The following is a 17,075-nucleotide window of genomic DNA, read 5'->3' as shown; positions in this document are numbered from 1 at the left end:
TAATCCTAAAACATTTTTACAGATTTTTGAAATTTAAAAAGTTACCTGTATGCATCGTCTTCTTTCAAATCTCATACCATCCTGTAGGGTGGGGGGAAGAGGCCAGCAGTAAAACCTTTAACATAAAGAATAATTAGTTAAATACCAGGAAAATCCTTTAACAGGCCACGATCCTGCCTTTAACAAGTCAAACCAGTACTATCTACTCTGAATGAAAGCAGCTGTCCAAGGTCTTAGGGAGAAAACTTTCACACACATCTGTGTATCACACTGAATTACGCAAAATATTCTTCTCCATATTATTAATTTGAAAGTTCATGGCTTCCATATGGGAAAATACAAGCTATGCCTCAAGGTTATTAAAACATCCTAGATCAGGTACAGAAAGTTTGACAAACCATTACTTAAAGGTACAATGAAATCCAGTGACGTTAGGTGACATTCAATAATATTTAAAAAGTAAATATTTTTAATTTGAAAATATTTTCAAATTAAATTTTTTATTGAAAATCTTCAAAAATCATATTCAAATTTAATAAACCCTTTAGCTAACTTAAATAATTTAAATTTATAAATTTACTTTTAGGCAATGGAATTCTTGTGTGAAATTACTGCCATAAACCCTAAATAGACCTCCCTATATAAAGTTTCTTTCTTCTAATGTATTATTATTCCATTCAGTTTTAATGGATATTATGCATGTTTGCATACCATAGTCTGACTCTGAAATTACATTTTTATGGAAATATATTCCTTTAGATTAAAACCTTGCTTGGATATTATCTTTCAAACTCATCCTTTTTCACACTTCATCTAATAAAATAGGTAGCAGACATACTAAAGGGATTGTGAAATGTTTTTGTTCTTTTTTAAAAGAACCAAACTACTTTACATTGATAAAGTAAACAGAAACTAGTGAAATTAGGTCCCAATTTTATTTATATCAAGTTTTGCACTACCATTACAACCTATTCTTAGTAATCATATAAACCACAGGGTACATTAGTGAATTTGAGTATATGAACAATCAAATCTTTTTACAAAACAGAAGGTTCTTATTTTCTATATTCAAGGACTTTTCAGAAGATTTAATTTTATGAGTGACGTGTACAATGCTAAAAAATTAAACTCGTTACTTCTTAAGCAGCACAGTAAAAACCTCATTCCCTATTGAGCAGATTCTGCATGCAACGGACAAAGTCTGAATTCTGAAATAAGCGTCAGTCTACTGTTTGGCAAATAAATAAAGACAATATTCATACATTTTACATAAACTGCACAGCATTATAAATTTAATGTGCATCATGCAAAATTTATGCACCTCACACCATTTTAACATTCAGCTTTAATGGACAACCATTCCCCACCATTGTTCTAAAATCTAATAAAAATGCCATTTAAAGAAAATTCTTATCTACCACTTAACATCAACATTGTTCTTCAGATAGTTTAGGGCAGTGGTGGCAAACCTATGGCACGCATGCCAGAGGTGGCACTCAGAGCCACGTGCCACTGCTGGCAGCAGCAGGTCCATCAGGTCGCCACCACTGCCCGGAGCAGAAACCCCGCCCAGCACAAAGGAGGCGAAGCGGCTGACTAGCAAGCTCGAGTACCGAGGTGATAGAGCAGAGGTCACCAACCACTGTTGATTGGCGGACTGGAAGAAAAGGGAGGGGGAAGCATTTTACGTGCGTGCGTGCACAGGGCTGCGAGCATGTGCATGCTGCAAATGGGGCGGGGCTAGTGCCTGCATAATACTCACTAGCCCTGCCCCGTTCTTGCGTGGTGCAGTGCCTTGTATCAGCGCCTTGCAGCATGGTGGCCCATTTTTGCGCCCCTGGTTTTTGCGTGCCAGAGGCGGCACTCAGAAGCGCCTCCCTGCCCCCCCGAGGGCACCGTAATGCTGATGCGCCCCTGGCACTTTGCAATAAGTAGGGTTTGGGCACTCGGTCTCTAAAAGGTTCGCCATCACTGGTTTAGGATACTGTAGACCTTAGTTACCAACTACCTGTTCAGCAATCAATTGAAATTTAATATTACTAACAATCAGTCCACATTTTTGGGGGGCTGTAGTAGCACCAGAACTTGCAATTTGGCTACTTGGCAACCAGCTCACGTGACAGTTGCAGCAACCCACAATTACATGATTGTCATTTGAGATCTCCCTTCCCATAAGCAAAATCAATGGAGAAGCTGGCAGGGAAGGTAGCAAGTCATTCTGGTAAATCCTGCACTAGTGTTATGCCATCCACTCCTAGCCTTCCTGCACTCACATGTCCCAGATTCCAAATTTTCTACATTTGTTGCACTATAATATTCCACTTCTCAGCCCCCAGCCTTCAATATTGGGTTTACAATGGTAACCAGAATTGCTGGGATTGTTGTCACTAAGTAATATAGTCATATGAAGTTATGCTTTATGATTGCATCACTTAGTAACATTAAACCTGGCCCTGATCGCTGTGATAACCCAAGGACTGCATATAATACATTCCAAGTCAGCATATTGATATAAATTATCTCCATAATTTCACAATTATAAACAAGGATTTTTATACTAATATAAACTAAAAGCAATCTAAACATTAGCAATCCATATAATTTGTTTTAATTTTAACTGGTTATTTTAATGAATTATCACAATTCACTTAACACTTATATTCCCAATTCCACTAAGATTTTAACTGAAAACCAAATGTTATATTATTTTTGTCATTTCACATGTTACACATTAGCTTTCAGTAACTAGGATATATGAAATACTACAAGCATAAAGCATTTCAGATAAAGTTCAAAATATTATGGAATAAACATAGAAATGAACTAAAAATGCAAGCTAAAGCTTCTCATACATTCAGTGATTAAGACCTTACGACAATGAGACATTAACAACAGATATATAGCACTAGCACTTAGACTTATATACCGCTTCGTAGTGCTTTACAGCCCTCTCTAACAGTTTAACAGAGTCAGCATATTGCCTCCAACAATCTGGGTCCTCATTTTACCAACCTTGGAAGGATGGAAGGCTGAGTGAACCATGAGGATCAAACTCCTGGCAATCAACAGAATTAGCCTGTAATAATGCATTCTAGAAGGGACGCGGTGGCTCAGTGGGTTAGGACGCTGAGCTTGTCGATCAGAAGGTCGGCAGTTTGGCGGGTTGAATCCCGAGTGCCGCGTAACAGAGTGAGCGCCTGTTACTCGTCCCAGCTTCTGCCCACCTAGCAGTTCGAAAGCACGTAAAAATGCAAGTAGAAAAATAGGGACCACTACGGTGGGAAGGTAACAGCGTTCCGTGCGCCTTTGGCGTCTAGTCATGCCGGCCACATGACCACGGAGACGTCCTCGGACAAACGCTGGCTCTTCGGCTATGAAACGGAGATGAGCACCGGCCCCTAGAGTCGGAAACGACTAGCACGCATGTGCGGGGGAACCTTTACCTTACCTTTAATGCATTCTAACCATTGCACCACTACGGCCCTTATATGCCACTTTTACTTATTAAAAGTAATGGACTGGTGTTAATTCTGCACCACCAAAAGTACAACATATCAAAACATTTTCACATAGTTATGGATGCTATTTTACAGAGTGGCAAATAAACCTTTGGTGTGAAAGTGACTTAATGAAAATTAATCACAGTTAAGACTGAGACAGCATACTACACTGTACTTAAACTTCCAACGTTCTCCTTGTAGTCTCATCAGAGGAAAGAAGATGGAGAACATAAGCCTAAGGCTGACCTGCATAATTCTGAACTATAATTTAGCAGGCCTACAGAATAAAGATCAGCAATTTTCGTATATAAGCAATCAGTCATGTTGTCTTAGAATTCTGAAACTTGCAGTTCCAGTACTTCAGGAATATGGCAGGGTCAGGAAATCTGAAAATACATTTGAAAATCTGTAATAGTACGTATGAAAGATCTGGGAGACTAGGCCAGGGGTAGGCAACCTTGGCTCTTTTATGACTTGTGGACTTCAACTCCCAGAATTCCTGAGCCAGCATGAAGTCCATGAGTCATAAAAGAGCCAAGGTTGCCTACCCCTGGACTAGGCAAAGAGGTGCTGCCGAAGTATGGTCAAGAGACATCATAGCCTGTAGCTGCACAGTGGAGAGAGCAAGAGGCTCAAAAAGGATCCTCCCTATGTTCTTGGGCTGTAAGTGGCAGTGGGAGAATTGTACTTTCAGACTTGCAAGATTCTGTTAACCTAGCTTACAATAAAGTAACACAACCTAAACCTGGTAAATCTGACAAAATCCCAAGAACGCTCAACAGTTGCAGCATAAATTATATTGTTGCATAAAGTTTTCAAAAGTAAGGCAAACATAAATAAAACACTTGTAATAGTTGATGCTCCAAAAGTTACTTTTGTAATAGTTTGTATCCCCACTTTCTTGGTTAAAACAGGAAGTCGCAAACTGTAGTCTGCAGAGTGGTATTTATGACCCTCAGCTTCATATTTGTGACCAAATCTCATCACTGAAATTTACCAACAATGAACATATGTCACATTTGATAAATCTTGAACACTTCAACAAACTTCAAGCTAGGTCAAGAAATACAAGGGTGTATTATTCCTTGCATACTGTCAAAAATCACTATGGCACAGAAGACGGAGAAGACGGAAGTCAATGTCAATCTTTGAGATGGCATTTACGTATTCTTAGTTCTGACTGAACTAGATCAGTGGCTCCCAACCTTTTCTATACCCCGCACTCCTAGAATGCTTCTGATATATTCTCTCACCCCTTATAAAAGTTTGAAATAACAGCAACGAATTATGCATATCCACTATAATTTTGAAAATCCAAGTTTTCACACCCACTGGAATATCATTCTCACACCCTCAGGATTGGGAACCCCTGAACTAGATAGATCTGGAGAACTGATCAGTACCATGCTATATAGGCTGCACTCCCAACTAAAGGTGAAAGAGCTACTGATTTCTATTCAAGCAAGAACATCAGCAAATGCAATTAAAACTAAAAAGAAACATCTGGTTATAAGTGTAAAGCAATATACTTTGCTCTGGTCTTTTACTAATTCAGGCTACTTTAGGAAGAAATAGCTGCCTTAAAAAAAGTGTGTGTGTGGGCGCGTGTGTTTGTTCTTTAAAGTGAAACGTTTTTGTTCAAATATATTGCATTATATTTCTGCAAAGGAATTAATGGGAAACATTCGCCTGATATCTGCAGAAATTAAAAAGAATCATAGGGTCAACTATTGGGAAAATGAACAACCTATTCAAATAATTTCATCTGCTGAGGAGCAAGTCAATTCTCATCAATTTTTCTGCAACATGGAGTAAATATCTTGACTATACTGTAGTGCAGAAGCTATCCTTAACTTCTTAGAGTGAACAAAGAGCCCTCCAAATGTTGCCACTAAATATAGTTAAGTTAGCAAGGAGAAAGTATTATGTGAGTAATCTAGGTGTACTTTTAATATTAATCTAATGAAAGTTTACTTTATTTTAAATTTAAATTAATTTTCCCCATTCTTCTCTCAAATCTTAGCTTACTTTTAGAAGATAGTCCCAGCATGCAAGTCAAAAGATAAGTAAAGCTAGATTTTTTTAAAAAAAACTTGTTCTGGTGGGAGCAAACAGAGGAATTGAATTATGTTATAAGGTGAAAGATTTCCAAAATATTGGCCAGGCAAGAAAATAATTTATTATTACTAAACTGTAACAATTTATTCACACTTCAGTGTTCTATAAAACATTCCTGAATTTCAGAGTTTTATTAATTCAGTAGTTATGACAATGACCATGACACCTAACAGGGAACAAAAGGTATTTTGATCGTCAGCAAGAGTTGTCCACAGTGCAAGTATTAAAAGAGAACTGGAATTTTCCAAGCAGTGCTCATAAAGCTCTTCAAATTAAAATTAAAATTGGGTTTAAAATGTTTATTCAAAATATATCTTATGTATACACCCTTATGTTAATGTCAAATTATATAAAGGCTGAAACCTAGAAGCATTGTCTTTAAATTTATCTTGCCGTATGAATACTACAGATACATATATTTTTAAGAGATAAAAAGTCACTAAAAGCATATATTACCAAGTATATTCAGTAGGAATGTTTTCTATTGGCTACCTAGAATTTGCAGAGCCTTTAAAAATTCCTTATTGTCAAGAAAGCTTGGCAAATATAGGCACTTTCTAACACTGCTTCTTCAATTTTATCATGAATCAGTTTCATGCATCAACAAGATCAACAATCTGCTAATCAAGTAACACATATACCTATTTCAGATACAACAAGATCCTATTATGACCATGTATAACAGACCAAAGGTCAGGCAAGGAAGTAGGACCACAGATAGCCACGAAAGAAAAAAGGATAAATTTACATTGAAATCATTTTGTTCCCAATATAAAGACAGGACTAGCATAAATAGGAGTAGCATAAATATAAGGGTTATATTTAGAAATTAAAACTATAGATCGATTTGAATACATTAGACTAAGTCCATGTTGCATACAAAAGCACCAACAGCATCACACATCAGTATTACTCAAAGGACGTTTCATGTCAAATGAGTATTTAAATCTGTGTTACTTAATATAAACCCAAGAACATTTAGCAACTTTTTTTCTTTAATTTTTTAAAAATTAACTAGAAAGCTGGAATGCTATAGAACAGGGCTTTTCAACCTTTTCACCCATTGTACCACTTTTAGGATAAGGCAATGTCCAAGTACCACCAGTCGCCCACCAAGGTGTCAAAAACTTGACAAAAAAGGGAAAAAAATGATACAGGTAGTCCTCGACTTACAACAATTCGCTTAGTGACTGTTCGAAGTTACGACAGCACTGGAAAAAGTGACTTATGACCATTTTTCACTTATGACTGTTGCAGCACCCCCAGGGTCATGTGATTTACATTCGGATGCTTGGCAACTGATTCATACTTATGACAGTCACAGTGTCCCAGGGTCATGTGATCACCTTTTGCAACGTTTTGACAAGCAAAGTCAATGGCTGGGGAGGGGGGCAGCTCATCACTCAGGTTGCAGGGTGCCTGTGCGGGGGGAATCCATGGGTCTCTAGTGGAGGGGGCTGGGACTGGGGTGGGTGCCCTCCTTCCTTCCTCTCTCATTGTCCCTTCCTTCCTTCCTTCCTTCCTTCCTTGCTTGCTTCCTTCCTTTCCTTCTTCTTTGTCCCTTCCTCCTTCCCTCCCTCAGGTTGCAGGGTGCCTGTGTGGGGGGAATCCATGGGTCTCTGGTGGAGGGGGGTGGGACTGGGATGGGTGCCCTCCTTCCTCCCTCTCTCCCATTGTCCCTTCCTTCCTTTCCTCCTTCTTTGTCCCTTCCTCCTTCCTTCCCTCCCTTCCATTGTCCCTCCCTCCCTCCCTCAGGTTGCAGGGTGCCTGTGTTTGGGGGGGGGGGAAATCCATGGGTTACTATTGTGAGTGGGCAGGAGGGAAACCAAACTTTTCAATAGGCATGTTACTGTTTATACTCTGAAGGGCAAATATCCCTACCTTTCTTCTTTCCTTCCTTCCTTCCTTCCCTCCCTTTCTTCTTTCCTTCCTTCCTTGTTTTTTTTCCTTTTAACTTGATCATATTTGAAGAAGTTCTTTTTATTCCTCCACCAACCTCGGTTCATTTTCAGCAGTTCACAATTCTGGGTTTCTTCTTTTGTCACCTTTATGTTTTTCCAGTTCTTCCCTAAGATTTTTGGGTCGCTTTGCTGATCCTGGCGCTTGAGCCCTGGCAGCCCCAAAGAAGCGCCGATCAGCTGCAAAGTGGCGCTGATCCCGGCGCTTCAGCCCTGGCAGCCCCAGCGCCGGGTCACCTCCCACCCAGACTCCTCACCAGCCTGGGCTGCCGCCAGGAAGCCATCAACCCGCCGGAAGCTCTCTGTGGACTGGAGTCCATCGGCAGAGGTTGGGGCCGGCTGTACAGTCGCCAGCTGATCGGCACATACGACGACCCCGACCTCCGCCGATGGGCTCCAGTCCACGGAAAGCTCCCGGCAGGTTGACGCAAGGCCGGTGCATGGGCGCAACGTGGGGGGGAAGGTAACGCTGCATACCACCATCCCGGTGCTCGCGTACCACCAATGGTACGCATACCACCAGTTGAAAAGCCCTGCTATAGAATAAAGTGCTGACCTCCAGCACCATCTTGATCTCCATCTACATGCACAGATATTATAAATAATAATGGGGGGATTGCAAAGAAGCACTTCATTGACATGAGGACAGTTCCACAAAATAATAGAAGCAGATTTAAGAGGCAAGACAACGGAGATGTAAATATCCTAGTTTAAATTTTGTTTTGTGGAAGTGATATCCAATTTAGCATTTAGGGATCATTGATCATTCCTAACTATCCATGGAGTCAGTCAGTTGGATAAATTACACACCTCTGATAATTATCAGTTTATCTGTTGTAAAACATCTATTTGGACAAAAGACTGTGGATACATAATGAAAGTTTTATGTTTTGAAGTAGTTTCTATTTCTGTCTTTGTGTTCAGGAAATTAATATTTTATGACACCATATACCACAAAGCAACTTTTTGGTAAGAGCATCCAGGACATATTTTGGGGTACTTCTGGTTTAAACAGACACTTTATTATGCTTGATGTTCTTGATTCCTAAGAAAACAGCTCCGTTCTTTAAAAACTGCATATCAATTTTTATTTTTCTCAAGAATTGAAACCGAGTCTTTGAACTGCAAAGGAAAAAGAAGCAATCTCAGGATAATGATGGTAAGACAGGTTACTAGATTTCTTCTAGTTTGCCATCAGTCTGATTCAGAAACCAGCATGTTTTACCAAACTGCAAAGGAATAGTATTGGTAGTTCTCGACTTATGACCAGTTGCTTAGCAACTGTTTGAAGTTATGGGTGACTCAAAAAAAGGGGACTTACTACCTGGATTCAAAGATCCAATGGTCAGTCATATGACCAAACTTTGGGTAGTCAGCAATATGACATTTACAGTAGTTTGCAGCATCCCACAATCAAATGTTATACTAATTTTGCCCAATTTCCGTTTCTGGCAAATGACCAAATGGTGACTGTGGTGTTCACTTAACCGCAGTTATTTGCTTAACAATTGCAAGACAGTTATAAAATGAGCTCAGTCCCATGACCAACCTATTTTATGACTGTCATAACGTACGACTGTAATGGGCCTGGCTCTGTTAGTGTTATATGTCAAGAACTATCTATATTTAAAAAGGAAACAATGTTTCCCATTATATTCAAATCAAACCACATCATTGTAAATCTAACATTCCACAAAAATAAAGGAAACAATACCAAATCATACATTTAATTGGAAGAGAGAGTTGAGATTTCTCCAAAGCTGATGGAGTATATTGAGGAGCTAATTGGGGTAGTGAGCTTTTGATTCTTAGTTGTATCACTTCATTAAGCCATCTACCTATCAAAACTCTTTAGGGGTGGAGAGGGAACTCAGGGGGGGCGGGGGGGGGGAAGCAATCCTATCAGAAACCACAATTCAAAAGCCAAGTAGCAATATCCATAATACTAAAAACTATATTCGAAATGGCCAACATTTGTCCCAAAGACAAAACAATGAACTTTATTCCAACCTTGAAACAAAACTCTCATAACTTATGGTTTTCTTCTCAGTTTGAAACAATCAGGCTCTTTTGGGGTAAAAACCTTTTGCATATCATTATTCTGTTTTCTAAATACATATTTAGAAGGAGGGACATTCAATCACAGCAGCTGCCACTTATAATCAGAATAGCACAAATATATAGGATTATCATCTCCATGGCAACTAGAACTTATATGCAAGACATTAACTGTATCATATTAAATACAGAATACGTGACCTTGCCTATGCCTGAGCCATTTACCTTTTTATTTGGACTGCCTTCTAAAAACTAACTTCAGATTGCTTTTCCAATCCAAACAGTTTTGTCACATCATTCAGTTAATCGACTGGCTACATTAAAAGACCAACATTTTAAAATAAACTCTAGTTTAACAGGAACAACATGGCTCCTTTGACAAAATTTTACTTATTAATATATTATATAGTATTAAGTATTAAAGGCAAAGCTTCCTTCAAATGAGGTTCACAGTAACTGCAAGGACACATTGATGATGTTTTTTTGGCAACAATATGGAATTGATTTGCCACGGCCTTCTTCTGGGATAATTTTGATTTCCTAGCGTAACTTACAACCCTAGCATTTTCACATCCAAGTACAAACCAGATCCAAATTTGCCTGGCCTCCATGCCAAGAAGGTCAGCCAGGTTCTACAAATTATGTCAACTGCAAAATCAAATATGCAAAAGTGAGGAATGTCAGCCAATGGGGAATAAACATATTTGCATATTTAATTTTTAACATACATTTTAAATATATGTTTCTAATACCAATGAATTTGAAATTGAAATATTTAATTTTTAAATCCCAATTATTTCTGGGTAGTTAACATGATACAATGCAACACAAAATGATGTTTATAATTTAATACAATGGGTAGACAAAATAATCATGCAAGAACTTGATGCAGAATTTGTTTTCCAGAGAATTATTTTAGTTTGTCCAGTGCATCTTATTCAAGTCAGTGATTGAATTATTTACAACTCGCCATTCCCAATGATCTACTGTAGTTCCTAGTAAAGTATAAGTTAGAACCTGGATGAGCTAGCAACTCTGGGACAGCAAAAGATCCACATGAATCCAGGAGAGAAAATCTCTGTAAGTGACATTTCATGGGAGGACAGGAGAAACCAATATAGGTGGTGCTTGCTTATTGACTACCTCATGTAGCAACAGTCTGAAGTTATGATGGGGCTAACCACGATAGCACAGTGGTTAGAATGCAGTATTGCAGGCAAACTCTGTCCATAGCCTGGAGTTCAATCCTGACTGGCCCTAGGTTGACTCAGCCTTCCATCCTTCCGAGGTCGGTAAAATGAGGACAGATTGTGTGGGTAATGTACAAATAATAACTGCCCAGAAAGTGCTGTAAAGTGCTCTTGGGCGGTACATAAGCCTAAAATGCTATTCCATGCTACCTGTGCAACCAATCCCCAGTTACAATCACTGCAACATCCCACATTACCATTCGTATGCTTGCAAACAACCTTGCAACAAGCAGTTAATAGAGAAGGCAGAAGTAAAATTGTAAGTTGTGAACACAATTTTCTGCACCATTTTGCTTAATGGTTAAAGAATTGGGTAGTAATTCTCCATGCAATCACATGATTTTCTGTTTAGTGACTACAGTACTAGCAGCCTGCTGGTCACTGAAAAAGCACTATCTATAACCGAACCAGGAATACAAACAAGGATAATTGTGAGGAACAGAAACTATGTAATAATACAAGCAATTTATCATTGAGCAGGTAACATTTACATAAACCACTATCAATTTGTAGCCTGCTAACTTTATCCCCCACACCCAAGTTCTGATGTGTTGGTACACTGTAGTAGGCAGATATTCCTGGGAGGGATGAGTGAAAACTATCAGGAGTGTATGCCAGAAGGGATATTAGCAGAGTCATTAAAAGCATGTCAAAAAGAGCATCAAAAGGAACACACTTATAGAAAGACACTGGAGATAGGTTATCACTTTAATGACAATGGCAAAAGCATAAATTTATACTACATATAAAGCACTCCTGTATTTTTATGAAAAAAAACCCACATTGTTAGAAAATATAAAAAGATTAATAATATAATGCCAGATAATGGGTCTTTCAGGTCAGATGGCACTCCACATGCTACTGAGGAAGTGCTGAGGTTCTTTCATACTACTAATGATTTTCATGACATGGCTAGATTAAAACCTTCAGGATGGTTTCTTTGCTGATGTTGCCACACAGAAAAAGAAAATCTGAACTGAAAAGACAGAATTATAGATGGAATATGGAATGTAAGAAGCATGAACATGGGAAAGCTCAACACAACAAAACAAAACATAAAATGAAACAACTATAAATTAACTTCTTAGGCATCAACAAATGATGGACTGAGATCAGATGCTTTCAGTCTGAAGACCACACTGAATACTCAGGACATGAAAAACAAAGGACTAGTATTGCTTTTATATTAAAAAGGGAACAACAGGAATAGTACTTGGCTACAATGCAATCAATAACCAAATAATATTTGTTAGACTTTGAGGATAACCCTTTAATATGATAATTCAAGTTTATGCTCCAACCCACCAATGCAGAAAAAGAGATCAAGTTTATGATCAAGTTTAATTTCAAATTGACAAAACATGCAAGCAATATTTGCTGCTTGTGACTGGAGACTAGAATCCCAAAGTTGGAAACATAAAAGAGAAAAATGGCTTTAGAAACAAAAATGAAGCAAAATATCAACTTTAACAATTTCTGTCATTCCAATGTTATCTTCATAGCTAACATTATCTTCAATCATTATCTACAACTAAAACACTGCCTCTTCACTTGGATATCATCAGGTGGAGTATATAGAAATCAAATTAATTATTATTTGCCCCAAAAAGCCAACACAGTGTTAGGCTGCATTAACAGAGGGATAGAATCAAGATCACGTGAAGTATTAATACCAGTTTACAACGCCTTGGTAAGGCCACACTTGGAATACGGCATCCAGTTTTGGTCACCATGACGTAAAAGTTGTTGAGACTCTAGAAAGAGTACAGAGAAGAGCAACAAAGATGATTAGGGGACTGGAGGCTAAAAGGAATTGGAACGGTTGCTGGAATTGGTTATGTCTAGTTTAATGAAGAGAAGGACAAGGGGGGGACATGATAGCAGTATTCCAATATCTCAGGGTCTGCCACAAAGAAGAGGGAGGTAAGCTATTCTCCAAAGCATCTGAAGGCAGGACAAGAAGCAATGGATGGAAGCTAATCAAGGAGAGAAGCAACCTAGAACTAAGGAGAAACTTCCTGACAGAACAATTAACCAGTGGAACAACCTGCCTCCAGAAGCAATGAATGCTCCAACACTGGAAGTTTTTAAGAACAGACTGGATGGACATTTGTCTAAAATGGTATAGGGTTTCCTGCCTGGGAGGGGGTTGGACTAGATGACCTCCAAGGTCCCTTCCAATTATTATTATTATTATTATTATTATTATTATTATTATTATTATTATTATTATTATTTAATGCAGGTGGAGGGGCTAAATTAAAGTATCAAATATATGGCAAGGTGCTGACTCTGTAATAGATCACCAACTGCTTATGTGCAGAAGAATGCCAGTCAGTTTCCACAATATGATCTTAAAACATATACCCTCCATTTTCAAGAACATCAGGAATCACTTTTAAGTTTTGACTTCATTGATAATCAGATGAATTATGGAATGAAAAAGAAGTAGTTAATGATAAATGTGAAAAGAGACTGCCAAAAATGAAGAAATGGAAGAGAACAAATTGGATAGAAGAATAAACTGTGGAAATTGCAGAGAAGCCAAAACCAAGAAACATCTTAGAAAGAAACGTAAAAAAAATCAAGAAAGCTGTTAGAAGAAACAAGCAGTATTAGAACATATTTTTAAAAATGAAGATGGAAACAGAGATGAAAAAGCAAGGTAAAATTTCTTAAAAGGTCTCAAACTTAAGATTTCAACCTTGAATTGCTATGCTAAAGAATGTTAAGAGATTCAAAAAAAGATCAAGCAAAGATGGAAGGAATATACCGAAACACTGTAGAGATGTTAATGTTCAAAATAACTTAGAACAGTGTTTCATAAAGTATAGACCAGGGGTCGGCAACCTCGGCTCTTTTATGACTCGTGGACTTCAACTCCCAGAATTCCTGAGCCAGCATAGCTGGCTCAGGAATTCTGGGAGTTGAAGTCCACGAGTCATAAAAGAGCCGAGGTTGCCGACCCCTGGTATAGACCATTAGAATAATAGAGTTGGAAGGGACCTTGTAGGCCTTCTAGTCCAACGCCCTGCTAAAGGAGGAGACTGTATACCATTTCAGACATATGGTTATCCAGTCTCTTTTTGAAAGCCTCCAGCGTTGGAGCATCCACAGCTTCTGATGGCAAGCTATTCCATTGGTTGATTGTTCTATTAGGAACTTTCTCTTTAGTTCTAGGTTGCTTCTCTCCTTGGTTACTTTCCATTGTTTCTTGTCTTGTCTTTTGGTGCTTTGAAAAAGTTTGACCCCCTCATTTTTGAAGGAGCCCCTCAAATATTGTCCCCTCTAATCCTTCTTGTCCCCCACCCATATTACTTTTCATTAGACTAGACATACCCAATTCCTCTAACTCATTCTAGTTGCTCTTCTCTGCACTCTTTCCAGAGTCTCAGCGTCTTTTTTATATAGTGGTAACCAAACTGAATACCGTATTCCAAGTGTGTCTTACTAAGGCTTTATAAAGCGGTACTAAACTTCATGTGATCTTGATTCTATCCATTAATACAGCCTAGGATTTCATTGGCTTTTTTGTTTGCTGCCACACACTGTTGGTTCATATTTAAGTGATTGTCCACTAGGACCCCAAGATCACTCTCATAACTGGCATTAAGCCAAGTTTCATCTAGTCTGTACCTATAAGGTAAAGGTAAAGGTAAAGGTTCCCCTGCACATGCGTGCTAGTCGTTTCCGACTCTAGGGGCCGGTGCTCATCTCTGTTTCAAAGCCGAAGAGCCAGCGCTTGTCCGAGGACGTCTCCGTGGTCATGTGGCCGGCATGACTAGACGCCAAAGGCACACAGAACGCTGTTACCTTCCCACCGCAGTGGTCTGTACCTATACAGTTGGTTTTTCTTGCCTAAGTGTAAAACCTTACTTTAAAGGTAAAGGTAAAGGTTCCCCCACATGCGTGCTAGTCGTTTCCGACTCTAGGGACCGGTGCTCATCTCCGTTTCAAAGCCGAAGAGCCAGCGTTTGTCCGAGGACGTCTATGTTTAATTTCACTTTGTTAGATAGACCCCAGTGTTCAAGTCTGTTAAGATCTTTTTGGACTGTGAGCTTATCTTCTGGAGTGTTTGCTATTCCCACCAGCTTAGTGTCATCTGTAAATTTGATGAGTTTCCATTCTATTCCATCATCTAGATCGTTTATGAAGATATTGTAGAGTACTTGGCCTAAAACGGAACATTGAAGTTTCCCACTGCTTATTTCCCTCCAAGTAGATGTAGGACTAAACGTTGAATATGATTTGTCAACCATTTATAAACCCATGTCGTGGTGGTGGTGTTTATCCCACATTTTTCTAGCTTGCCAAAAAGTAGGTTGTGGATATCAAATGCTTTACTGAAATCTAAGTATACTATGTCCACAGCATTTTGCTGATCCACTAATTTAATCACTTTGTTGAAGAATGAAATATTTGTTTGGCATGATTGGATTTTGAGGAAACAATGTTGGCTACTGGTTATTATTTTGTTTGCTTCTAGGTGTTCACAGATTTGTTGCTTATCTTTTCCAAGATCTTCTCAGATATTGATGTCAGGCTGCTTGGTCTGTAATTTCCTGGATCTGTTTTTTCCCCCTTTTTCCAGGAGGTGCCCCCAAGATACTCTTAGGATTCCACAAATTAAAATTTGCCAGATATTGAAGATATTTTCAAAAATTTAAAACACTGCCACACTTCTCAGTGTAATTCTTATTTGTTAAAAAATAGGGATTTCTCACAAAATATTTTATTGTTAATAACTAATGTATTTTAAATTCTTATTTACATGAATCAATAAATGTTCTATTTATGGATTAATTTTAATTTTTAATGTGGTAAATATCAATAAATATTACTCATGCAAACAAAAACTCTATTGAATCTTCCATAAATTTTAGAAATGGTAAAGGGTCCTGAGAGCAAAAAGTTTAAGAAACAATGGCCTAGAAAGTATTTCTTTACTTTTAAAAATCTTTAGTACTAGAAGGTGAAATTAGATCAGCACTGTCATTACCAAGTAGGAAGGCTACAGGAACTGATGGAATACCCACTGAAATAGGGCAACAAAAAATAAATAAAAGTTCTAACTATGCTATGCCAGCATATCTGGAGAATGACATCATGGTCAGCAGTCTGGAAGAGGTCAATTTACATTCCAACACCCGCCCCACCCCCAAAGGAGACTTAATGTTCAAATTATTGTACAATATTCTTAATTTCACATGCTAACAAAATAATGCTTAGGATCATCCAAACAGATTAGAGCCCTACATGGAAAAAAAGATGCCAGATGCTCAAGCCAGCTGTAGAAAAAGCTAAAGAATACAAGACATTATTGCTGATGCACACTGGATAATTGAGAAAGCTAAAGAATACCAAAAAGAAATCAGTATGTGCTTCATAGAGTATAGAAATGCCTTTAATTGCATCAATCACATCAAACGGTAGAATCTCCTCAGAAAAGTGGGAATCCCAGAAGTTCTCATTGTCCTCATGAGAAACTTATATAAAGGTCAGGAAGGCAAGTACAGGCAGAACACGGCAAAGCAGACTGGCTCCAGCACCAAAGAAATGAGAGAAAGCTGCATACTCTCCCCTTATTTATTCATCCTATATGCAGGAGGAGGATTGGAAAAAGATTTTTAAAAACTGGAGGAAAAAATATAAATAACCTCTACTATGCTAATGACACCATCCTGATAGCTGAAAATGCAAAGGATCTGCAAGCTCTAGTAATAAAAGTCAAGGCCAAATTTTAAAAAATGAGACTAAAACAAAATATAAAGACTAAACTAATGACCACAGGTAGACTGATCAGCCTTAGAAATGACAATGAAGATATGTAAGTGGTGGATACCTTCTGCCTGTTTGGATCAACCCTCAATAATCAAAGCAGCAGCAGCCAAGAAACATACTACAGACTAGAACTTGGTAGAGCAGCCAGAGAGGCCCTGGAAAAGATATTCAAACCTGTAAGGTATCTACATCTACAAAGTTAAGATCATATAAACCATGGAATTTCCCATGACAACCTATAGAAGTGAAAGTTGAAGGACAGGAAGGATATTGATGCTTTTGAACTTTGGTGTCAGAGCAGTGGCCCCAACATTTTGGGCAAGAGGGACCAATTTCATGAAAAGAGCTTTCTCAGTGGCCCGGAGGGGCCATGGTTTCGCATGCTGCCTTCATCCCGCGGATGGGGGCTT

At 38.4% G+C, this 17,075-nt stretch overlaps 1 protein-coding gene across 1 annotated transcript in view; it reads right to left on the bottom strand.

The window, feature by feature from the left end:
* DYRK1A (dual specificity tyrosine phosphorylation regulated kinase 1A) overlaps positions 1-17,075 on the bottom strand; it is a 115,476-nt gene that overhangs the window by 88,481 nt on the left and 9,920 nt on the right. Inside the window, exon 2 of the mRNA XM_083361437.1 lies at positions 46-115. Within this exon, the coding sequence (XP_083217563.1) occupies positions 46-55 (10 nt within the window). The 5' untranslated portion in view covers positions 56-115. The remainder of the gene's footprint in view (positions 1-45; positions 116-17,075) is intronic.

Source organism: Vipera ursinii (assembly GCF_947247035.1).
Source record: "Vipera ursinii genome assembly, chromosome: 4".
Taxonomy (NCBI): Eukaryota; Metazoa; Chordata; class Lepidosauria; order Squamata; family Viperidae; genus Vipera; species Vipera ursinii.
The sequence above is the reverse complement of the archived record's forward strand: the minus strand, read 5'-3'. Positions and strand labels throughout refer to the sequence as shown.